Here is a 26,407-nt window from a genome sequence, read left to right as displayed (position 1 = left end):
TGCTTTTCTAGCCAATGTACTTTCACCTATGCTATCCCATCTCCTTGGAATGCCCTTTCTCCTCCATATACCAGGAAAACTTCTAGGTCTGTTTTGAAACCCAGCTACGGTTAACTCCTCTGGGAAGTCTTTCTTGATTTGAGACATAGCCCAGCATAATGAGTAAGGCTTTAGACTATCAAATCAGACAGATCTGGGACTCTAATTTGGCTCACCATTTATCACAGTGGAAAAGTGACTTCGCTGATCTGACCAAGCCTCAGCCTCCTCGTCTGTGAAATGGGCATGACAGTTCCTACCTCACGTGGCTTTAAGGATTGAATGAAGTAACTTAAGCACTTAGCTAACCTCCTGACAAATAAAAGGCATTGAATAGAGTTAGCTATTATTATTGACCCCAAGTTAGAAATAATCAATTATGATGCACATTTATCAAGCTGAATGTTACATGCTTGCCTCTCCTACAAGACTATGACTTCCTTAAGGGTTAGACACCAATTCATATATGTATTCTCAGAATTAGATGTAAGGCCCAGCATATAATAAGTAGTCAACAAATGTTTTGTTGAGTTAAAATGAATTATACATTTAGAAGAGAATTCTTAAAAGAACAATTAAAAATAATACTTTAAATAAAGTAAGATAAAATAAAAATAAAAGTGTACAACGTTATTTGACAACATTCTAGATTGACTGTGGCACTTTCATATTTATGTTCACATTTTCAGTATGGTTTTCACAGTGACTTTAAGTGGCAGGCATTATTATCCCAAGTTCGCAAATTAGAGAAACAGTCTCAAAGGGATCTAATTTTGGCCCAAAGTCAGTAGAGCAATTTGCAGAATCCAAACCTGTATTACTTTTCTTCTCTCTTGTGTTTCCCTTCCAATCTCCCCACCCCCACGCTGGCCCCAAAAAGGAGCAGCTAAGCCACTCTTTAACTCAGGTGTAAGATGATAAGCTTCCACAAGTGACCCTTCACTCAGCACTCAATGAAAGCAGGCACCGAGACCTAGGCCCTTCTCAGAGATACCATTCCTGTTGATGACCACAGCCTCAGGTTTTCAGCACACTGTGGAGAAAGTAGGCATATGTTGTATGTTTTGCCCTCAGCATTCAGAGGAAAACACTTGCTTTCTGCTAGTCCTTTGGGTTCCTCTAGACTTTTCCTGTGCTTTTGTGCAGCTGAGAAGGTTTAGCGTAAGGGTATCAAAAGTGGCAAACAGTCCCTACCTCTGGAGACAGGCATTTACTAGAAAGAACGGACCAATGGCTTCCCAGAGCATTGTTCAGCCACATTAGAGAAGGGATTAAGCAGATACATTCAGCTATTCTAACAGATTTTCTTTAAGCCTTGAATACGCCTCTCACACTCACTCAGATAATCACATTAGTTTTGTCATTAAAAGCTCCCTTTTATAGAAAGTACCTAAACCGCTTAAACCACCCAGAGAGGTTGCATACATTTTCAAACACCAAGACAAAAAAAAAAATTTTCTCTTCCACAACTCAGTTTTCCTTATTCCTCAAAAAATTTGGGAAATAGAAGAAGAGATGATTTTTCAAATAGACAGTGGCAATTCTCAATCCTCCCTTCGCTTGGCAGTGGAGCTGGGAAGATGAGAAAACTCCCTCAGCATTGAGGCCAGTAGAAAAAATGGTAAGACAGAGATGAAGACAGTAGGGCAAGGAGAGGATAGAAAGAAGTGCGCTTGCCTCTCTACACAGGAAATTGCATTTGGAACCAAGGAAGAGTAGAAAAGCGCAAGATTTGGGATCAGACAACTGCTGCTTACTAGATCTGGGGCCATGGTCGGGGGTGGAAGAGTCACATCCTTTCTCTTGGCTTCATGATCCTCCTTTATAAAATAGAGGTAATATCTGTCTTGCCTCCCAGAGGCCCAGGAATGTTGAGGGGCTCAAATGAGAAGACAGGCAGCAGAGTTCTCCAATCTATAAAGTATGACACCAGCATTACAGAGGAGGTTTCCCTTGGTTTTCATTTTATGAACCCCCAACAATAGAAACTATGTCTTTTCCCACCCCCACCCCCTTTTTCATAGTAACACAGTTGGTGCCTAATGCTTGGTACATAATGTGTACTGAATTTTTTTTTTTTAAATAATGCTTTTGTTGCCTTTCTCACAAAGTTCCATCCACCCTGCAAATGCTCATCCCTCAGTCTCCATACAAATGTTACTTTTCCTTTAAAGCCTTCCTCAAACCTGCAGGGTGAATTCATCACATGTGCTTTCATGCTTCCACAGCGTCCTAAACGCAACACAAATTCTTAGCTGCAACCTCTGACATTGTGACCACCTCTCCCCATCAACACTGGGCTTCTTGAAAACAACCTGGCTTTGCCTTTGAATTCTTCCTGTCTAACACTATACTGCATAGAGTTTCCATTCAATAAATGTTTCAATGAACAAATGATGAATGAACAAATAATCTAAAGAATTAGTTATTTGGCCCAGGAAAGCTAAATTCAAGGAGTAACTTAAGAATCAGTCTCTACAATAAAGATTATTAAATTTTAGACAGGAGTGTGTCTGTACTAAACATTGTGGTATTGTATTATTTACAATGTAAGACTAACGGGTAAATTGAATTAACGATGTTTGCAGGGTAAAACTTGAGGAAAGGGCCTTAAGTTCCAATAGAGAAGATTAAAGTTTAGACTTTCTCGACATCAACATTATTGCCATTTTGAGTCAGGTAACTATTTGGTGTGGGAGGCTGTCCTCTGCATTGTAGGATGTCTACTCACTAGATACCAGCCTACCCCCAAGTTTTGACAACCAATAATACCCCCAGACATTACCAAATGTCCCCTTGGGGGGGGCAAAAATTGATACCAGTTGAAAACCACTTGCTTATACCTAAAGACTAAATTCCTGCAGGTTAGGGTTTTTGTGGCATCAGAAAAAGAGACAAAAGAGATGGTGGAACTCTGACTGTAAGTTCCTCAAAGATAATGCACATGGTTTATTTTACTGATTTCTATCATATCTTCTACTCTGAAGGTAGAAAGTTTGACCAAATGAACTGACATCATGGTAACATATAAAATGTCTTCTGTCAACTGCAAGGGAATTTTTTTTTAAGACTTTATTTATTAATTTGAAAGAGCGAGAGAGCACAGTAGGGGAGAGGGAAAAGCAGACACCCCGCCCAGCAGTGAGCCTGATATGGAGCTCGATCCCAGGACCCTGGGATTATGACCTGAGCTGAAGGCAGATGCTTAAACCCGAGCCACCCAGGCGCCGTCTTTAAAAATAAATAAATAAATAAATAAATAAATAGATTTATTTATTTGAGAGTGTGGGTGCATGCATGTTGGGGGAAGGACAAAGTGAGAGATCTCAAGGAGACTTCCCATTGAGCATGGAGCTGGACATGGGGTTCACTCTCACAACTCTGAGATCGTGACCTGAGCCAAAATCAAGAGTCAGACACTTCACGAACTAAGCTGTCCAGGTGCCCTGCAAGGGAGAGTTCTGAAACAGGAATCTGATAGATAGCCTTTGTTGATGAGAGAAGGAAGTCTTTTATTTATTAAATCATCTGGCTACTTCACTGTATTGTACATATTCAGGCACTTATTGTACACCCTCAGTGTCATAGTACTTTACATAGCAGCTGAGCAAAAAGTTTCATTTAGAGTTTAATTATCCTGAAGTTACTGACCTGATGGTTTTCTGTAAATCTTTGCCTATTTATCTCTAGATTTCAGGAGCTACAAAACAAAGAAAAATACAAATTAAAACCATCCCCCACAGCTACAGAGGAAGTTTGATAACAGATGCAAACATCTCTGCAGAGGAAGCAGCACCTGATTCCTTGTCTGGGCTCTGCCTCCACATGACTGGTGAGCTACCCTCAGTCCCATAGTAAGTTAACAGTATATTCAGGTGTCTGAGCTTTTTTTCAAACACTTCATTTGTGTTATAAAACATCATTCCTTCTCCCTCAACAACTGTCTACTACAGCATTAGAAACTGGCCAAGAAGCATCTATCTGGCAAAATTTTGGCCGAGAGTGTTCCTCCAAACGCTATAAAATCTATTTCTTGATTAAGCCAAATCAGCAAAAAACATATATTCCAGTAGTGTATTTCATTAGCTCATTATAGAATAATTGTATTATGGTGTTAAGACTTTCCTCTAGTGGCACCTGGGTGGCTCAGTTGGTTAAGCATCTGCCTTCAGCTCAGGTCATGATCCCAGGATCTTAGGATTGAGCCCCAAGTAGGGCTCTTGGCTCAGCTGGGGGCCTGCTTTTCCCTTTCCCTCTGCCTGCAGCACCCCATGCTTGTACTCTCTCTGCCAAATAAATAAAATCTTAAAAAAAAAAAAAAAAAAAACCACAAAAAGACTTTCCTCTAAAGGATTGTGTAAGGCTGAATACCAAGGGATTTAGCAATATGTATGAAGATGATGAAGATCTCATCACATTTCTCCCTTCTCTGAGGCTCCATCAGGAAATTCCTGCCTGGGCTCCTCCAAGCTGATTGGTCTGATTTATTTTATGCACAGTGTGAACTATTTAACTGATTTTGTTGTCTTCTTTGCAGATGGCTGCTAGAAAAGTTAGCCAAATTTTCTTGGTCCCTGTTTTAAAAAACATGTAGGATTCCATGGCAGTATTTCTCAATGAGTGTTTGGCAAAGTACTAGTTCTTCAAATGTTGCTAAAAAAGGGGTTCTGGATCATGTAAGTTTGGAAAATGTTGCATTCTTCACAGTGCACATGGTGTATCAAAGTTTGAGAGATTCTGTAGTAAAGATAATCTGTTTAAATTTATTTCAACCATGTTCAAACATTTTCATCATATATACCTTCTTGATGAAATACCCACTAACATTCGGCCTTATTAGCATTCTGTGAAACCTGTTTGATAAATGCTGCTTTCTGACGTGCATTCCTAGATCCATTTTACATCTCTATCCCTTTTAAATCTCTTCTGTCCCACTCTTGCTGTTTAATGTATATCTTTAGAACACCTTTAGAAACAGATGTAACAAAAATTTTACAATTACTGTTAAATAAACATGTTAGCTCTATGACCTCGGGCAGGTAACTTCTGTACTCCAGGCCTGAGCTTATTAAAGATGTCAGCCAAGTTAAACACACACAGAGAACTGAACGATCCAAGACTGAGTTCACACTCTGCTACTGGAAGCATCTATCCTCCCATCTCCCTTAGTAGGTAATCAAAATCTATTGGAATCAGACCCTTCTTTGACTCTTTGCACTGAAAAACAGCTTCAGAGATATCTATCCACTTGCATGTCTCTGTTTCTAATGGTCAGGTTCCTACCTAACCTCAAGACAGAGTTGCCCCTTGACAAAGAGAGCAAGGCTGACATAGGTGGGAGAGGGAGCCAGGAACATACTCAGTTGAAGAGTGGGCAAATCAGGAAGTCTGAGTTCTAGAGGTATTCAGTACTAAGACATCCTCTTTCCAAAATCTAAGAAAGCCTGGGACAGGAGGTCACATGGACACATCAGAGCTGTGAAAGGTGCTTGGCTACAGAGACCGATGGAAAGCTTGGCCTTTCCACCCTGAAAAGTATCTACTCATGTAAATTTACAGAGGACCTACTGAGACCTGGCGGCCAGACCCCATCCTAGATACCGATTACTAGAAAGAGTAAGACATAGTTCCTGCTCTCAAAGAACTTGGGTCTTCTTAAAAAAGAGGGTGAGAACATTTAGCAAAATATCACAATTTGGGATATGTGTACTAGATTAGAGGTAGTTGGGCACTCTTCAAGGTACTAGAGATGCAGAGATTAATAAAACAGGCAATCCTTACCTTGGTGGAGTATACACTGTCACTGACATACGAGGTATGAACCTGGTGCTTTGAGAACATAAATACGGAAATCATTTATTCCCTTTAGGAAAACTGAGAAAGACTTCACAGTAGAAATAATCGAGTTGACCTGAGCTTTTGCATACTAGTTTGTCAGTGAAAACATACTGGAGGGTAATGCTAGGAAAGGAATTTCAGAGGAAATTTGGAGTGACTGGCAGGGCATAAGGCAAGTTAACAGCTGGCAAATAAGAACAGGAAAGGAGCGCAGAGGTAGATCCCAATCTAAGCCATGGTTATACCATAGCAACCATGTTGGTTGGCTAAGTGGAGCCAAATGTACTAAGGCTGTAGGAGAATTAGATGTGTAGGACTTCATTAATGTATCATGGTAGGTACAACACAGCAGTGGCTCCTGACATTTCCTAACACTAGTTCCTTGAACTGACATCTCATGCTTTGATTACCATCTATTCACCAAGGCTTTCTAGCCCAGACGGGATTCCAGATCTTTACATCCAACAGCCCTCCTCGACCGCTAGCTCTATGTGGTTATTTCAAATTGCATAAAACTCAGCCTGACAAAACTGAACTGAATCCATAGTCTTCTTGCCAAACCTGTTCACCCTCTACCCTCTGGTGCTTTTTGCCAGTGTAGAACACCACATCTATCCAAATGCATAACCCAAAAATCATCCTTAGATCTCAGAGAACACATCATCAAATCCTATTGATATTCCTTACTAAATCTCTCCCAAATTCATCTACTTCTCATTGCCACCACTACCACCCTAGTCAAAGCTACCCTCTTCTCTAACCTGGACAAATGCAAAAATGATGTGGTCTCTACATCACAGGCTTGCCCCCTTCAATGCATATTCCAACATGACCTTTTTAAATGAAAACGTGTTTATGTCACTCCCCTCCTAGGATCATCACTGATTTCTCATTCCTTGTGACTCCTAATCATGGTCTACTTGAATAAGCTTTCTCCCTGCCCAAATATGCAGATTCATCTTATGGCACTTTCCCTGTGTGTGCTATCCTAAGACAGTGGCTTTCTTTCAGTTCCTGTAATATGCTATACTCCAGGCTTTCACACATGCCACTTCCTCCACTCCTTCCTATGTAGCTTCCATTCACGCTTAGATCACAACTAAAACATCACATCTCTAAACAGCATTCTCTTCTTCCTGTAGACTAGTTCTGATTTCCTGCTAATAACCCCTACTCTTCAGGGCACTTATACCAACTCATTGTATAACTTGGTATTCATGTCTTTCTACCATTAGAACATAAACCTTATTAGAACAGATGAGTTTGCTTTTTCACTATTGTTTTCTCCGAGTCCCAGAACGCCTTATGCCTTGTAGGTGCTCTGTAAGAACAGGAAAAGCTGCATTTCTCCATTATCATTTTGGAGAGTCACAATGCATATTTATAGATTAAAAACAAAAAACAATGAGTATTTAACTTTGCTTAACCCATCATTTTCCAAACTAGCTAAACTATGGATCTTTCTACTACTTAAGTATTGGCATTTTGTCGGCTATTTATGTTCTGGAAAACACTGTGAGATATATATGCCTGAACTGCTTCCTCTTCAACAGTGTATCTCAGTGTATCTCATGGTTTTATAACCTCATCCCTCCCTCAACACCTGAGAGTTGTAGGCTTGTAAGGTGGTGCAGCCACAGGGGCCCAAGGACACCATGTTGGGAAGTCATCATGGGCCTGTACCAGCAGAGAAAAAGCTGGTCTGCAGAGAAAGAATGAAGCAACCACGGGAAGAGACACTTTAGGCAAAGATCCCACATTCAGATGGAACCAGGCAAGATAACAGGAATGAGGTAAATTGACAGGGCCATTTCCTGTCTTGAGATACTCAAATTCAGAATTTTTTCAACTGGTGGTTCTTAAAATAAGATCCCCCAGTATCACCTAGGAACTTGTAAGAAAAGCAACTTCCCAGGTCCAGCCCCACGACATATTACAAACTCTGGGATAAGGCTTAGCAGTGTTTTAACAAGCCCTTTATGTAACTCTGATGCTCATACACGTTTTTACATTGCTGGCCAAATTATAAAAATCTGAGGAACAAATCTCACCCACAGGTTCATGACCTCTGTTGAACGTGAGATGAAACAGAAATTAGTAGTCTTGACCTTTCATGACTTTCTGGACTCCCTCCCTCACAATTCCTAGTTTTATTCAAATCCTGGAGCTATTCCTGCATAGTTTCAGTAAATTTCCTCTTCTGCATAAGCTGATTTGGTGAGGTTTTGTTGCTTATCCAAATAGACATTTCACTACATCAATTTAAAAAACAACAAAACAAAACCTGGATTCAAGGCCTGGTTCTACCAGAAATGAGTGTGACAAGTCCTGTCTCTCTGGGACACAATGCCATCATCCACAAATGATGGATTTGGACTAGATGACAGCTGCGGTGCCCTCACCTTCTAATATACTAGACTAGACATTGTTTCTTCTGGGTAATCTCTTGATCCTACAGATCCCCTAAGAAAGATTCCTATTTCCTTCCTTCTATCTATTAACTCCAGGTAGTTAAAGTAACAAAAAGAGAAATAACCCCAATTCTTTAGGTCTTTCTTTTGTTGTCTTTCAAAGGCATCATCTATTAATGAGAAAAATGCTTTAAATAAGGCTCATTTCATGGTCCAGTTCTTTTTCAATTTAAAATTAAATTCTAGATTATTATAATTAGGCTAACTTAAGGCTGCTGTCTGTAATGAAACATACATTGAAAAACATTACATAAGACCAAATTATACTTGCATAAAAATACAGCAATTTTTGACAGTATGTCTCTTCACAAAAATGTAATTCATCCAAACGACAAATATTAAATCAAATGGCAAAATATTTTAAGGATTTTAAATAAGCACAAGATTTTAAGGAAAATATCACAAAATCAATGGTACCTAAAATAAATAGTAAAGCATCTCCTCTATTAAGCATTTAAACCCTGCATTATATAACTTCTTAGTTGACAGAGAATAAAAACTAGTAGTTTTGACCCTTAAATTCTCACTCCAGTAGACTTTGCTCTGATACTGAAACGAAAATAGTAACCAAATGCTTTGATGGACAACTCATTACAATGAGAACTGAAGGCTTCCAAAAACCAGACAAAGATTTTTTTCTCTATCTCCCAGATGCCAGGAAAATAAGGGAAATATTTCAGTTTCCCACCCAAGAATGCACTCTATATCTGCACTTTAAAAAAAGTAAGTGCTTTAGAAATGAATGAGCTCAAGGTATAGTTTTTGAAAAGCAAAAACTGTTCCCAAGGCACGGTGAAGAAAAAAAAATTACTGAGAAAATAAAAAAGAAACAAGAGGGAAGAAATCTTTCAACAGAGTAGAAACTGTTAGTCTCTCTCTGTGTCCCTGAAAGGTTTTGATCCAACCCTATTTGTTATCCTAGAAAAGCTCTTCTGAAGAAAGGTCTCAGTGTAAGAACTGCTTGAAAGAAGCCAACCCCTTGGAAATAGGAACGGCTCGGCCATTTATTAATGTCAAATATGCTGCCTGCATGAATTAGTCAGCTTGTCTTTTGGAAGCCATACAGAAAAGTTCTCGTGCACCTGCCTCTTAGCACCCTGACACTTCTGACTTTAATGACAGCAGTAATGACCACCAGGAGATAAAATTAAAAAAAAAAAAAAAAAAAAAAAAAAAGCTGAATATAACTACATTCTATCTTCTAAATAGCTGATTCACCAATTTTTAAAGACGTCTCACTGAAGTATCATCAGTGACTGCAGTATATAAAAGCTTGCTCGAATGTAAAAGTAAAAGCAAAACAAGAGTCATTCTCTAAACTGGCAAAATGTAACCAAATTACCACAAAACTGACCTTAGGAACAAAGAGAAAGGAGCAGAAAAAGGCCAGATTTCTTACTGACAGTACCACAGTGGCAAATATCCCAGAATGGAAAAAAGCTGCCAAATAGAAGAGAGAAAATTAAAGGACTTTCCAAAAGCAGCCAAGCCCAGTGTACACAGCATTCCCAACAGCTGGAGTGAGCTTCAGAAGCAACACACAGGTATAAGGTCCAGCCTTATTCTTTATTTACAGCACAGTTCAAAGTCATTAAATCAAGTACAAAAGAAATGGCTTCCATTTCCTGGATTGGCATCGGACATCCTTCCTACCAGCTGCAATTACATCATTTTTATCTATTTTCTGTTTTTCTTTTTTTCAGGGGGGAGGGTTGGGGAGTGACAAAAGGACCAAAGAGACTTAAACCTCAAAACCAAGAGAAAGCCCTGCTTGCCGAGAAACAAAGGAAGCGACTCTCCCTCTTGTGAAAGGCAGTCAGGAACTCTGCTCCAGTTATGAGGGCCACTGATGGTGTAGGAAAGCTGTCACAAAGAGATTCTTCCTGGAGGTGGTGTGAAGATGGCGAGGACCCAGGATGTGGGAAGGCGGCTGTCACCACCATCACCCTCTTTTCTATCTCAACCTTCGCCCCACCAAATCTAAAGACAAACAAGGAAAAGTAATTACATGTAGAAAACCAAAGTGAATGGGAACATGGGTAGAATTAACGTCAAAGAAGTGAAAATGATCAAAACTGTTCAGTGCTTCTTTCTCAGACTGGCATAGAAATTTCTGATCCACTGCTTCATGTGTTTAACTTCCAAGGAGCGGGCTAATAGCACGGTCGTGGGATCAAAGGCATTTCTGGCTCGGAGATCTAGATGATGGGCCCCATCTGGGATGGTGATTGCAACCAAGGTGTCTGTGATATCCTTGGTTACTCCACCTCCTGACCAGGGGTCTAGTTCACCATTGCTAAGTGAGGAAAAGAAGAAAAAATAAGATTGTTAGTTTTTCATAACTATACCCAGATAAGATAGGAGAAACCTATTATATATATAACATCTAAAATTACAAGTTCATAACCTGAGGGATTTGATCTGAGGATCTAATCTGTCATATAAAAAGCTGCTTCATGCTGAATAATACTTTATAATACTTCTACAAACAGGTGCAAGAAACAGAATCAGAGAAGGCTGAAGGTGATGCTCCACGAAGCATCCCAGATTACACTAGGACTTGGAATTCAGAAGGCTGAATTTCAATCCCAGATTCATCACTCAAAAGCTAGATGACACACAAGCTACCAGACTCAGTTTCTTCATCTGTAAAATAGAGGTAATAAGGCCGACCTCCTAAGGTTGTTACAAGGTTAAACCACATGGTAGATGTGGATGTACTGAATAAGCACAAGTGTAAGGCACAGATGAGTCCTTCAATTTATACTGGTTTCCTTCTTTTCTAGGACCTAACTACCAGAGTGATTTAAAAAAACAAAACAAACTCCCGTATTTAAAAAATGCTACTTATTTCAGCTTTAAAAAAGAAAAACTGCTTTCTTTCTTTTTAAGATTTTATTTATTTATTTGAGAGCGAGCAGAAGAGAGAGTGCGCAGGAGAGAGAGGAGCAGAGAAAGAGGAAGAAGCAGGCTCCACACTAAGTAGGGAACCCAGTGTGGGGCTTGATCCCAGGGAGAGGCAGAGGCTTAACTGACTGAGCCACCCAGGCATCCCCTTTTTTCTTTTTAAAATACTTTCCTCTTAATACTACTTTGGGAAATAGGAAGGTAGAACTAAAAAAAAATTCCTCTGGATCTAGAATCAGAAACTTTCGGCATTACTCAAAGATCTTCATTTTATATTAGCTTTTAAGTTAAAGAAATGGTATTTTATTAGTCTTGGCTGGTTCACATAACATTTCAGAATGATGTAAATAGGATCTGTCATTAACTGGCTATTTAGTTTGGCCGAGTAAAAACCCAATACTCCACTGATAGCATTCTTAACAATATTGTTAACAGTTTTGTTGAGATATAATTCCCCTATCATAGAAACCATCCATGTAAAATGTACAATTCAATGCTTTTTAATATGTTCAGAGTTTACAACCATCACCACAATAAATTTTAGAATATTTCACCACCTCAAAACAAAACCCATACTCATGGCAGTCAATCTCTATTCTCCAACACCGTTCTCCCTCATTCTCAGTCCCAGACAACCACTAACCAACTTTCTACCCCTATAAATTTGCCTTTACAGGGGGCCTGGGTGGCTCAGTGGGTTAAGCCGCTGCCTTCGGCTCAGGTCATGATCTCAGGGTCCTGGGATCGAGTCCCGCATCGGGCTCTCTGCTCAGCAGGGAGCCTGCTTCCCTCTCTCTCTCTCTCTCTCTCTCTGCCTGCCTCTCTGTCTACTTGTGATCTCTCTCTGTCAAATAAATAAATAAAAATCTTTAAAAAAAAATTTGCCTTTACATTTCATATAAGTGGAATTATTCAATATACAGTCTTTTGTGATTGACTTATTTCACTTTGGCGTAATGTTTTCAAGTTTCATCTATGTTATAGCATGTATCAGTACATTATTCCTTTTTATTGCCAAATGATATTTCATTGTATGGATACATTACATTTCATTTATTCAATCATCAGATGCACATTTGTATTGTTTCCACTTTTTGGCTATTAGCAACAACATTGCTTCTATGAACATTTTCCATGGGTGCAGGCTTTCATTTCTCTTGGAATGGAATTTCTGGGATATATGGTGACTTAACATTTTAATGCACTGTCAAACTTTTTCCAAAGTAGCTACACTGTTTTACATTCCCACTAGCAACATATTGTTTCAGGATATCTTTTCCTCTAGTGCCTGTGGTTCTTGTTCATATCACTTCAAAGAATGAAGAGGTAGACCAGATAAACAGTGGTGGGCAGCAAAGTAAAGTTTATGGATAGTACAAAGCTCCCAAAGAGGGAAGGCACCTGAGAGGAAGGCACCTGAAATAAAATAAAATAAATTTTATTTATTTTTTTTTAAATAAAAAAAAAAGATTTTATTTAAAATAAAATTTATTTATTTTAAATAAAATCTTTAAAAAAGAAAGAAAGAAAGAAAACTAGTATCTAGAGAAATTAAAAGACTTGCCCAAATCATTCAGTTAGAAATAGCAAATCTGAGATACAAACTCAGGCCTTGTAAGCCCAGTCCAATGCTCAATCTTATACTTCCCTACATTTCATAGATACAGGTTGGAAATGAACAGCACACATCCTCTTGACTTCTGTGGGGCAGAGTAAGAAGAACATGAGCTTTGGGATTAGACATACCTGGGTTCCAATTCCAGGTCTGCTTCTCAGCTTCCTAACCTCATGGACATTTAGATTCCTCAAAATAAAATAAAGACTGAAATACCTGGATTTAAGAACCTGGGAACTATTAGATCACTTTCCCCTGGTACTGCACCTCTTGGTATATCTTTATCTACATATAATTTTATTTCACTTACAGAATATTTTTATGTGCATTCTGACATTTCTCTCATATACATTCCATTTTGCTGATAGTGTTACAAAGCCTGAAATAACAAATCTTTAGGGTCATATTATCAGATATATGAAATGGTTCCCATAATCTACATAATCATTTTTTTCAAAGATTTTATTTATTTATTTGACAGACAGAGATCACAAGTAGGCAGAGAGGCAGGCAGAGAGAGAGACAGGAGGAAGCGGACTCCCTGCTCCAGGCTCCCTGCTGAGCAGGGAGCCCGATGCGGAGCTTGATCCCAGGACCCTTGGGATCATGACCTGAGTTGAAGGCAGAGGCTTTAACCCACTGAGCCACCCAGGCACCACTACATAATCATTTTTAAAAGTCTCATCTTTAAGTACAATCTATACAAGATGACTATCAAATAATATTCTTAGGGAGGACCTTTCCCCTAAACTTCAAAAGCAAAATTCAACTGCCTACTTGACATTTTCACATGAAAATCTAATTAGACATCTCAAACTTCCTAGGTCCAAAACAGAGCCCTTAATAGTCCCTAACTGCCAACCACCCTCTCACTATCTTCCCAATCTTTGCTGAAGGCGACTCTATCCTTCTAGTTGATTAGGCCAAAAAGTTTGATGTCATTTTTTAACTTTCTCTTTCTTTCAGGCCCAAGGGGTCAAGAATTCCTGTCAGTTATATATTCAAAAATATATCTAGAATTTCAACACTTCTCACTACATCCACTGCTACCACTCTGTCTCAAATCACCATTATCTCTAGCCTAAAGAGTGTTTTAACTAATCTTCCAGCTTTTACTCCTATCTCCCTGCTTAGAGCAGCCAATTTGATCTGGTTAAAACCTGAATTAGATTGTGTCACTTCTCTGCTCAAAACACTGAGTTTTCCCATTTCACTCAAACTAAAAGCCAAAATCTTTACTAGAATCTACAAGTCTCTACATGATCTGGACCCTCTCTGGTGTCTGATTTTCTCTCCTGCTACTCTCTCCCTCATTAGTTCCACTCTAGCCACACTGACCTCCTTACTGTATCTGGAATAGAACATGATAAGACATTTATTTCTCAAGTCCTTTACCCTTGCTTACTCCTTGGTTTAGAGTGTTCTTACCCCACCAAACCCATGGCTACCTTCTTCATTAGATCATTTTTCAAAAGTTCCCCCTTATGAGGTCTTCTTTGGTAACTCTCATCTAAAACTGCAAACCTTGGGGAGCCTAACTGGTTCAGTTGGAAAAGCATGTGACTCTTGATCTTGGGGCCATAGAATCGAGCCCTACACTCACTGTAGAGATTATTTAAGTAAATAAAAGAAATAAAATAAAATAAAACTGCAAACCTTTTCCCTCCTCCCGACATTTCATGGCCTTTCCCCTGGTTTATTTTTCCTCCTTAGCACTTAGCTCCTTCTAACGTATTTATAGGTACAATTTTTACTATCTCTCCAACTAGAACTCCATGAGGGAGTTTTGTTTATTACTATATCCACAGTGCCTAGAACCAGGTCTGCATATATTAGGAGCCAAATATTTATTAAATGAATGGAGGAAAAAAGTAAGTGTATAGTTATCTGTGGCCTTGTACTAAATGCCCTACAAAGAGATCCATAAATATATGTATCCAAGTTCAGGAACAAGAAATCACTCCACACTTTTTTACATGGGAAACCAGAGTTACTATAAGTGATTAATATAAATATAGGGAGACTGACCTTCACCTATGTGTAGTAGTGGCAAGAACAATTAACTAAGAAGATCTAACTTTTATACCCTTACCAGCCCATGACCTTGGGTAAGTCATCTAACCTCTATGAACCTTAATTCCCACATGTATTACAAAGAAAAAGAAATATTTTATTTTTTAAAGATTTTTTTTAATTTTAGAGAGAAAGAGAAAGAGAGGGAGAGAGAGGAAGAGAGAAAGCAGCAGGGAGGGGTAGAGGGAGAGAGAGGATCTTTAGTTGATTCCCACCTCAGCCTGGAGGCCATGATGGGGCTCAATCCCTTGATCCACAAGATCATCATCTGAGTCAAAACCAAGAGTCAGACGCTTAACCGAATGAGCCACCCAGGCACACCCCACCCCCCAAATTTTTTTAAAGAGAAGAAAATTCCTCTCCCTCACAGAGATACTGTGAGGTTCATGTTATATGACAGTAAGGTATAAACTATAAAATGTGTGATATTATTGTAATTATTATTATCATAGTCTGTAAGCATGAAAAGTGTTAATACTTCTGAGAGGTAAATGAATCATGAAAAAGGATGTGAAAGCTTGTCTCATAGAACTCTGGCCAGAAAAGTAATGTGATCAACTTTTTCCAGGTAAATGACAAACTAAATGAGAAAATATGCACTTAGGTACATTTTGTGTGTGTGTGTGTGTGCGTGTGTGTGTGTGTGTGTGTGTATTTGAAATACAATTTTAAACTCCCTGTTTTAGGGGCGCCTGGCTGGCTCAGTTGGTTTAGTGTCCGACTTTTGGTTTCAGCTCAGGTCATGATCCCATGGATAGTGGGCTTGAGACCACCATGGGATCCATGCTCAGAAGGAAGTGTGCCAGAAGATTCTCTTCCTCTGCCCCTCCCCCAACTCATATGCTCACTCTGTCTCTCTCTTCCTTTCTCTCTTTCTCTCTCTCAAAGAAATAAATCTTTAAAAAAAAAAGTCCCTGGGGCACCTGGGTGGCTCAGTGGGTTAGGCCACTGCCTGCGGCTCGGGTCATGATCTCAGGGTCCTGGGATCGAGCCCCACATTGGGCTCTCTGCTCAGCGGGGGGCCTGCTTCCCCCTGCCTTTCTGCCTACTTGTGATCTCTCTCTCTCTGTCAAATAAATAAATGAAATCTTAAAAAAAAAAAAAAAAGAAGTCCCTGTTCTATTCTCACCACACTTTCTCTTTAGAAACAAAATTAATTCGATTGCAACTTAATAACATCATTCTTGAGGAAAAAATAAATCACTCCAAAAATGTAGATTTTTGATTTTGTTAAAAACAAAAAGGTAACTCCCATGCAAAATAGCAGCCTTAGTTTTCAAATACCAGATAAATTCTTAAACTACACAGGAGTTAGATTCTCTTAAGTGAACAAATAGCCTTTATCATTATTCCAATTTGACAGGACCAACCCAGATAGGAAACTCTCCATTATTTGCAAAACAAAAAAGCCATCCCAACAGCCACATAATAAGCAAACTGCATTTGATTTAAAAGGTCATCTGAATCAGCCCAGTGGCTTAGCAACAGTGTTTGGAGTTGCTGAGAGACCTAAGATGCACATGGACTTGAATTTCTTGGTCCTAGACACATGAAAGCTAAACCAGCCACTGGGACTTTTACCAAAAGAAAGAAAGAAAGAAAGAAAGAAAGAATACTGGCTTTTATGAGAGCATCTAGATGCCTGGATAAAATTCCCAACAACAAGCTTCTAATCACTGGCAACAATTAATTTGCCTGAGAAATGATATTAAACTAACCAACTCCTCAGGGATTCCCTTTTGGATTTAAATTTAAGTAACTGAGCATGACCATTGATAAGATAATTCTTTACTAGTTGGGGTTGGGGGAAAAATAAATCCTTCTAACAAAACAACTGTGGAATAAAAAAAATTACTGAAATGAAACAAATAATGGCTACTACTTATTAAGTCGCCATTCATTCCACAAGTGTTTACTATGTACGATGCATTCAACGGTGAGCAGACAAAATCTCTGCCCTCATGGTGCTTACTTCCATGACAATCTATTTACTCATTAAAGTATCTCTGGTTCATAGTCATTATTTCTAACTTAAACAAATTGGGAATTTGCCTAAGTCTATACAGCTTAACTCTTAGGTCTCCTTGACTTAAAGCCCATGCTTTTAACTGACAAAGCTCTGATCAGATAAATTCATACTGAACTTTTCATTCAGAAAAGCAGTCACAACTAGATTTGTGTGAGATGACCAAAGGAGAGAGGCAGGGACATAAAGACACTTTCCACCTGGTTCCTTGAACATTTTCTTAGTCATCAACCAGAACCTTTTTCTAGCTGATACCATGAAGTAAACAGAACAGAGACACCTAAGGCTGTTTCTTTACTTTGAGAATGTGTTTTCTTCAGAAAAGCAGGAAAATTTTGAATTTTTTAAAACTTTAAAATTTTTATATTGGATTTCTCACACCTAGCAGCATAAAGATTTCTTTTTTAAAAGTAGACTTGCCACTGCAAAACAAAACAAAACAGAGGCGCCTGGGTGGCTCAGTGGGTTAAGCCACTGCCTTCGGCTCAGGTCATGATCTCAGGGTCCTGGGATCGAGTCCCACATTGGGCTCTCTGCTCAGCAGGAAGCCTGTTTCCCTTCCTCTCTCTCTGCCTGCCTCTCTGCCTACTTGTGATCTCTCTCTGTCAAATAAATAAATAAAATCTTTAAAAAAAAAACAAAAACAAAAAACAAAACAAAACAAAACAAAAACCTCAGTATCTTCACACAGTCCCGCTTTTAAACTTTCATATGTCTTGGAAGCCTTTCTAAGCTTTGTATTTCGTTCCTTGTTTTTATCAACACACACATTTCTTGGGCATCCAGTATGTGCCAGTCACCAGAGTATCAAAGGCACAGATATGATTAAGACAAAGTCTCTGCCACTGAGAAGTTTATAATCTCATGGGGCAGAAAGAAATAGGTAATTTCCACACAGAGTGTTAAGTGATAGTCACAGGCCTAGGGGAGCTAAAGGGTTGGGAGAAATCTAACCTCCCTGGAGGACTCAGGGAAGGTTTCTTGGAAGACGCCTGAGTCTTAAGGGAGAAAAAGAGGAAGTGAAAGAACATGCAAAGACAAATAGTTCCCTGTGGCTAGGACATTAAGTACAAGGCAGAGAGTGTATTTCCATTTATTCATTCAACAAATATTTTTTGAGCACATATATCTGTCAATCTGGGCCAAATATTTCCTTGGGTTAACTCTTAAACATCACACAACACAGCGCAGTGAGTGGTATTATTACTAGCATTTTACAGAAAAGTAGACTGAGGATCCAAGAGCTTAGTAATTTTATTTAAAACAGCTCATTTGACCTTTGCATAGTTCTGTTAGAAAGTCCCACCTTAATATGCAGTTAAAAGTTTCTAACACTAAGCTATAATTCCCATCTCTTGGCTTCAGTTCTATTCTCCAAAATTTTCTCACAAAATCTGCCTCCTTCCCCAATGATGATGATGATTTTGATAGCCTAAGCAAAATAAAAGCTCAAACTGATATCCAAAATACTTATCTATTCTGGTTGACTCCAATAAAAAAGGACAATATATTTAACCAAAAGTCACATATTAAAACCTTCATATAAGGATTTAAAGACTCTACAATTCAACTTGAACTTCGGCTTTATAGGGTTAAAGCAAGGAAGGATGAGCTTAAAGTATCAACATGCTACTGAAATCCATTTAAATACTATATGGAGATAAATTACCAAGGAAAAAACAAGAAATTGACAAAGTATTTCCTCTTCTGAAGAACAAAAATGAACCTGGACACCAAAAGCATTGTGTCTTCTCAGCCTTTTACAGTCCTTTAGGTCCCTTCATGTTTTCCTGATTTCACACACCCTAGTTTGGCACAGCTTCCTTAAATAATCTATACTTAGATTTATTTGCTCAACCATCACTTTATAAGATTGAGTGGAAAAGTATAGTTTTGAAAAATCCTACTGATAATAAGAAACACAATTTAAGGGGCGCCTGGGGGGCTCAGTGGGTTAAAGTCTCTGCCTTCGGCTCAGGTCATGATCCCAGGGTCCTGGGATCAAGCCCCACATCCGGCTCTCTGCTCCATGGGGAGCCTGCTTCCTCCTCTCTCTCTGCCTGCCTCTCTGCCTACTTACGATCTCTGTCTGTCAAATAAATAAAAAATCTTAAAAAAAAAAAAAAAAGAAACACAATTTAAAAAAATTAAACAGAAGAATCTTTACATTTTCCATTTAAGTGTTTCACCTTTTATTTGGGGCAGGTAACCTGTTGGGTTAGCCAACAGCATGAATCTAATAAGAAAGGCTCTTTTGCAAAGAGGGCAGTGCCACCAGCCTAAATCCAGAGAATGATCCTTCAGCTACTGGCCATGTCCAGAAGGTCAAATTTGACTGTCATTTTAAAGAGCTTGTAAAAGAATGACATTTACAGTTTAAAGAATGGCTCCACATTAAGAAGTATATACACTATCTCACTACTATTTTTATGCAGATTTGGGGACTTTTTTTAGTAACTGACTGTTATCTTAAGAGCTGACAGCCTACTGTTCGAACCAAAAAATATGGAAATTTTAAAGTCACAATCAGATACACACAGGAGTCCACTCGATTATGTCTGACATGAGCCAATACCAAATACATCTATTCCTTCTAAAGAAGCAACGTAACACAGAACAAACACAGGTTTTGTAGTCACAGGCCAACGTTGAAATCTAGCTTTATCACTTAGTTACTATAACAAAGCTGCTTTATCACTTAGTAACTATGACAAAGCTAGACAAGGTTTGGCAAGTGACCGAATACTTCACAGAACTGTTGTGAGGATTCAATTAGGCAACTTATTTAAAGTGCCTCACTTAGTGCCTGAAACAGAACAGTGTAGGCACCTCAAAAGTGTTTGAATAAATACTAAAAACACCTTTATTAACAATTAGTATCAACAGCGACACAAATTGAGAGCAGCAGATGATGCTTCATTTTGTGCTACCCTTTTTTTCAATAAAATATTTAAATGTCGTTGTTATTATTCTTTTTAAGCCTTTAACCATGTTGGTAATAGAATATAAAATCATATTTCTTACACAGTATCCACTTTCTTTTTTTTTTTTTTTAAGATTTTATTTATTTATTTGACAGACAGAGATCACAAGTAGGCAGAGAGGCAGGCAGAGAGAGGAAGGGAAGCAGGCTCCCTGCTGAGCAGAGAGCCCGATGCTGCAGGGCTTGATCCCAGGACCCCGGGATCACGACCTGAGCTTTAAAGCAGAGGCTTTAACCCACTGAGCCACCCAGGCGCCCCAGCATCCACTATCTTTCAATGAAAGACATGATGGATACCACTACTGCATTCTATATTGTTTACTGTCAGCATTTTTCTTGTTCTATCTTCTCAGCTATTCTACAAATGTCTCCATCAACCAAAGTTTTCCTTTGCATCAGTAAAAACTCACCTAAAAATGATGTTTGTGTGTGAACTGATATTTTTGCCTCCATACATAGTAATGATCCAGGCAGGCCTCGGTCTTACACTCCACTGTTTAAAACAGTCATCAGAAAATTCCCTCAAGTTCCATGCGTGAGGTTCAAACATGTCATCAATACCATTAGTACAAAAAGGCATGATCATTTCTGTGCAGGCCTATAAAAGGAAACCAAAAGAGAATCCAGTAAGAAAATGAGGCACAGAGTTAAATAAATTACCCAAAGTCATACAGTGAATAGTAGCAAAGCTAGAACTTGAACTCAGGCAGTCTGGCTTCAGAGTACGCACTCTTTACTCTGTTAAACCATCTTTTGTTATTCCTGGAAAGGCCCAGCTAAGAAGTTACAAAAGTTAGGGCTATATATTCTTCCTTTGTAAACTGCTTTCTTTCACATCTTTTATCATAATTAATCATCAAAACAACTCTGGAGGGAATGTATTATTATTAGTCTCATACAGATTAAGGAATGGAGGTTGAGAGAGAGTCAAGTTAGACTGCCCTTCTTTTCTGTATCCATAAAATGCTTCTTTATAGGGTTTATAAAGATCTATTGTAACATAAGTATCTTTTTTCACTGAGCTATATTTGAAGGAGAGATCATGTCCTATTTATCTCTGTGTGTGTGCAGCCTAGAATGCTGTATGACATGCGTAAGTACCCAGAATATATTTGGTGATGATTAAATACAGGGAGGAAGGAACGAATGAACGAACGAACGAACTTATCCATGGTCTCACAGTGTAAGATAATGGAGCCCAGATTTGGATCCAGGTCAGTGACAAAATCTTGTGAACTCTGTGACAGTACAACGATATCAGTGAAAAGTAACTTCCACTTGAGGAAATGATACACGCTTACCTGATAGCTCCAACCCTGGGTTCCCAGATTGCTAGTTGTTGTCTCTGATATATTCAGGCAACTCGCCTGGCCTGAATAATTATAATAGACATTCAGAGCTTGGAAAATATTCTGCAGAAGCTGTGCATCAGATACACTGGGATTTTTCAAATACTGGCACACTACCTGCCATTTTAAAGAAATGTAAAGGAAAAAGAGTCAATATATTTATAAAATCGTAATTTTTAATGAAAAAAGAATAGGATTTTCATTTGTCTATAAAACAATCTTAAACATCTAATAGCACTGCTTGATAGTTTTCATCTCGAGTATAATCCCATTCATAAATGAATAAACCATTAATTTCCAAGTATAAAATTTAAATTATTCTCTTAGCTACAGAAATAAACCAAAGTCATTTGTATGGTATGCAAAGTCCTCCACATCTACCACTGTAGGCTCATCCTTTCTTTCAATCTAGCAAAACCATTCCCATCACACCAGGCTCTTTCTCTCCTCTTTGCCTTTACTTACCCTGAAATACCCTTTCCCACTCTCCCACTCCATTAATGTCTGGCAAACACCAATTCATTTTCTATGATATTTAGCTCAAGTATCACCTCCTCTGTAAGGCCATCATTAGCTACGGCCTCAAGTCGGGAAGAACTAAATACCCGCTTTGTGCTTCTACTTATGCCCTATAGCAGAGCCCCTATAACACTGCACTGTACTCATGTAATTCCAGAACATCTCACTCAGCACTTAGCAAAGTATCTGACAATTAAATGCTAGCTGAATGAGTAAGCACATTTTTATCAAACTACAAAATTTATAAAATTTCTTATGGAAAAACTATACCAAGCTCCAACATCTGTGGTATGGTAAGAAGCATATTAGGCAATAATCCAGCTTCCAAATATTCCTATCACTAGACTATAATCAGCATCTGAAATTCTAGTTTGTTTTTTTTTAAAGATTTTATTTATTTATATGACAGAGAGAGATCACAAGCAGGCAGAGAGAGAGGAGGAAGCAGGCTCCCTGCTGAGCAGAGAGCCCGATGCGGGGCTCGATACCAGGACCCTGGGATCGAGCCCCGCATCCGGCTCTCTGCTCAGCAGGGAACCTGCTTCCCCCTCTCTCTCTGCCTGCCTCTCTGCCTACTTGTGATCTCTGTCAAATAAATAAATAAAATCTTTAAAAAAAAATCATAAACAATACTTGGGGTGAGGAGTGAAAGCATGAGTGACTAGACAGTGGCATGGGGAATTTTCAGGGGTAGGGAAATATTCCGTATCTTCATAGAGGTCTGGGTTATACAACAAACAGTTCATTGGCAATCTGTGTAATTCACAGTACATAAATTTTATCATAAAAAAATCATAAACAAATCCTGAAGTCCCATTAATAATGATAAAGGTGAAATGTTCAAAAGAAGTATACTGACATCTGCAACTTACCTTGAAATGCATTTTAAAAATAAAATGGAATAAAGGATAGAAGGATGGTTAGGCAAATATGTATGTGCAAAATCAAATACAGCAAAATACTTTTCTAGAATTTAGGTGTCATTTTTATGGGTGTTCATTGTCCAATTATTTTAATGTTTCTACATTTGTAATTCTTCACAATAAACTGTGGGTGAAAATCACAGGCAATGGAATCACAGAAAAAAAAACAACCATAACTACTAATTACTGAGTTATGGGTTTACAACCATTATATCATATAGTCCTCAAACAATCTTATCAGATATATTATCATTCACTATTTTATATAGAGAAACTGAATCTTAAACCCCTTATTCGAGGTTACTCAGCTAGTAAATGTTAAGATCTAGATACAACCCCAGATCTCTCTAGTTATAAAATACAGGTCTTATCCATCAAGCTACACAGCTTAAAAAGCATCCCTTGTAAAACCGCAAATAGCCACAATGGCAAGGAAAACACACTCAGTAAGCTTTCATCTTCTACTAACACCTTGACATGAAGTCAGTGATTTGTTCCTTTCTCATTTTATATGGAAAAAATGTATATAGCAGGCAAGTTATGATTAAAAGAGATAGACACATCCAGAGAAGAAAGAGCCAAGAAAGAAAGAGTCTAGTTACTCTACTTCGGGGATAGGCTCTGGGCAGCAGAAGCCACAAGGCCTGGGCTCGGGATATGCACCCACTCAGAAAAGGATACTGAGAAAGGAAGTAAAGAGCGAAAAGCAAACCTAGCCTCTAATCAGTTTTGCTTAGGACTAGTTTCCAGCAACACATTTCTGATAAAAAAGGGAAAGGTGAAAAGGCAGAAGAAATGAATCAGGGAAAATTCAATGTCTATGGAATTCTATGGAATGGACCTGTGGAATGCATGGAAGAGCACTAAGGTCAAGCATATAGCTCAATAGATGAGACAGGGTGACAATGTAAGCTGGGCAGGAGGAAAAGTGAGTGCTGATGAGCAACAACAAAGAAGTAGCCTAAAACTAGAAAAGAACAGTAGCAAGTTAAGTGTGACTCACATGCTGGCATCAGATCCCCTCTCGGAGCTAGAACACTGCCCCTCTGTCAGGCAAAGAAAAGGAGTACCCATGAATAGCCATCTCTGCCAATAGCAGTTACTGTCACTCCTTAAAAGACACAAGCATGGCTGGGGACTGGCACCAGCTGACAATACTTGGGTTTCAGCAGTCCAGTTACACAAAGAGAACATCCTGGTCAGAAACTTGGCATCTAATAGAAATTCCATGTCCAGATTAAGGCCACTCCTGGGTCCACTGTCCTCTTTGAGGTCAAGGCTCCTTTGGGGTACTGGGTCCAGTTCTGAGCACCACACTTTTTTTTTTCTTTTTTAAAGATTTTATTTATTTATTTATTTGACAGAGAGAGAGAGATCACAAGTAGGCAGAGAGACAGAGAGGGGAGAGGAAGCAGGCTCCCTGCTGAGCAGAGAGCCCGATGTGGGACTCAATCCCAGGACTCTGGAATCATGACCTGAGCTGAAGGGAGAGGCTTAACCCTCTGAGCCACCCAGGCGCCCTGAGCACCACACTTTAAAGACAATGACCAAAGGAGCAATCAGGATGAGGAGTTGAGGAAAAGTTGAAGCAATCCTACAATTGCTCATCTGTATCATTCCCAATCTTTTACACTACAAAGGCTACAATAAATAAACCTGAGACTAAATCTTTACATATATCCTTAACTGTTTTCTTGAGATAACTGATTCAAAGGAAATAAACACTTTTAAAAAAGATTTTATTTATTTATCTGAGAGAGAGCAAGAGAGAGCAGGTGCAGTGGGGAGGGGCAGAGGGAGAGGGAGAAGCAGGCATCCTGCTGAGCAGGGAGCCCACATGGTGGGGTTCAAACCTAGGACCCTAGAATCATGACCTAAGCTGAAGGCAGATGCTTAACCGACTAAGCCACCCAGGTGCCCCAGGAAATAAATACTTTTAAGGCCTTTGCTACATCCTGTCAAGTTGCGTTACAGAAATAAAGTACCAATTTATAATTCTACTGGTATACCAGATAACAGAAGGCCTAAAAAAAATCACTTAAATTTTTTTTGTAAAATACCTACAAATTTACTAAGAGAATTTTATTATTTTACTGTTCCTAAAGTTCCTTTCTAGCTCAAAACTTCTGTAAGTCTAAGTATCATCCTCTAGCATAAAGAACACAATCTCTACATATCTCTATGTACTTTCTTAACAATTATGGTGGTAAAGAATGAAATTTTCAAAAAAAATACTGATGTTATACTAGCAAAACCTCAGCACTATTTCCATGCTTAGTCAAAAGAAGATAATCATGGGGCGCCTGGGTGGCTCACTCAGTCAGTTAAGTGTCTGACTTTTGATTTCAGCTCATGTCATGATCTTGGGGTTGTAGAACTGAGCCCTGTGTTGGGCTCCACACTCAGCACAGAGTCTGCTTGTTCTTCTCCCTCTGCTCCTCTCCCCCACCCTGCTCATACAAGCACTCTGTCTTTCTCTGTCTCTCTCTTCCTCTATTCTTAAATAAATAAATAAAATTCAAAAATAAAACACGAATAAAAAAGAATAAAAGGAGATAATCAGGGGCACCTGGGTGGCTCAGTGGGTTAAGCCTCTGCCTTCAGCTCAGGTCATAATCTCAGAGTCCTGGGATCCAGCCCTGCATCCAGTTCTCTGCTCAACAGGGACCCTGCTTCCCCGCCTCTCTCTGCCTGCCTCTCTATTTGTGATCTCTCTCTCTGTCAAATACATACATAAAATCTTAAAAAAAAAAAAAAAGGAGATAATCACGTACTTTTATTAAAAATCCACAGAATGCACAAAACACTTATGTAAATGTTAAGTTGGATCCACATGAAACTGCCATGTTTATAAGTCAAAGGTGGTCAAGCTATCAGCTTCTTTGGTTCAACCTCATCTAATACCCACTTCACCTTAAGCCTGATAATTTGCAGTTATTATCCAACTGACTGTTTATTTAGGGGCTATGATCTACTCAGACAACAAGGTAAGAGTCCCTGCCAACCACTTTCATTCAGAATACTCACCACCCATTATAGCCTCTGTACTGTACTTCCTACTAATTTCATGGACACTATCAAACTAGCTTCTTCCAAACAATTTTTATGTAAGGTATAGCATTTCTACTTGTGCCATAAATTCACTGATACGAGAACATCTGGGACTGAGGCTGCTAGTACAACTACCGAATATTCCTCGAGGTCAGGTACTTTCTCTACAATGGCCCAGGGTAAAACACAAGGGCATCCCATATCACAGAGGAGAAAATAAGCTGGGAGAGGTCTGGCTACAGATATACAATTTTAGTAGTCTGAACCCAGATTCTGGCGACAAAGTCCTGGGATAACACTGTCCCTCTATTATTATGTAACAACAATAATAGTTACTATTATATAACTAGTATCACTTTAGTGCTTACTATACATGGGGTTCTATTAAATTCTCATAATGACCCTAATAAGCATTACAAATATGATATCCCCACTTTGCCAATGAGGAAACTAAAGCACAGAGAGGCTAAGAAACTTGCCCAAAGTCATACAGCCAGGAAGTGGCAGAGCTGGAATTCAAACGGAAGACACACTCTGGAGCTTCCATTTGTAATAACCAACACTACACATACTCAACCTCAAAGTTTTAGTACAAGAGAAAAATAACAACACA

General features: G+C 38.9%; 1 protein-coding gene across 4 annotated transcripts in view; it reads right to left on the bottom strand.

Moving 5' to 3' along the window:
* Positions 1 to 9,895: 9,895 nt before the first annotated feature.
* Positions 9,896 to 26,407, bottom strand: part of LOC111154514 (prolylcarboxypeptidase) — a 70,910-nt gene continuing 54,398 nt past the window's right edge. For all 4 annotated transcript variants that reach the window (XM_022514163.1, XM_022514161.1, XM_022514162.1 and 1 more), the window contains 3 exons: positions 21,254 to 21,418; positions 20,363 to 20,550; positions 9,896 to 10,644 (listed from right to left, as the gene is read on the bottom strand). In XM_022514163.1, the coding sequence (XP_022369871.1) occupies positions 10,428 to 10,644; positions 20,363 to 20,550; positions 21,254 to 21,418 (570 nt within the window). In that variant the 3' untranslated portion in view covers positions 9,896 to 10,427. The remainder of the gene's footprint in view (positions 10,645 to 20,362; positions 20,551 to 21,253; positions 21,419 to 26,407) is intronic.

The sequence above is a fragment of the Enhydra lutris genome, unplaced genomic scaffold, assembly GCF_002288905.1.
Source record: "Enhydra lutris kenyoni isolate GAN:26980312 unplaced genomic scaffold, ASM228890v2 scaffoldscaffold37, whole genome shotgun sequence".
Taxonomy (NCBI): domain Eukaryota; kingdom Metazoa; phylum Chordata; class Mammalia; order Carnivora; family Mustelidae; genus Enhydra; species Enhydra lutris.
Note: the sequence above shows the minus strand (reverse complement) of the source record. Positions and strands in the feature narration are given on the sequence as shown.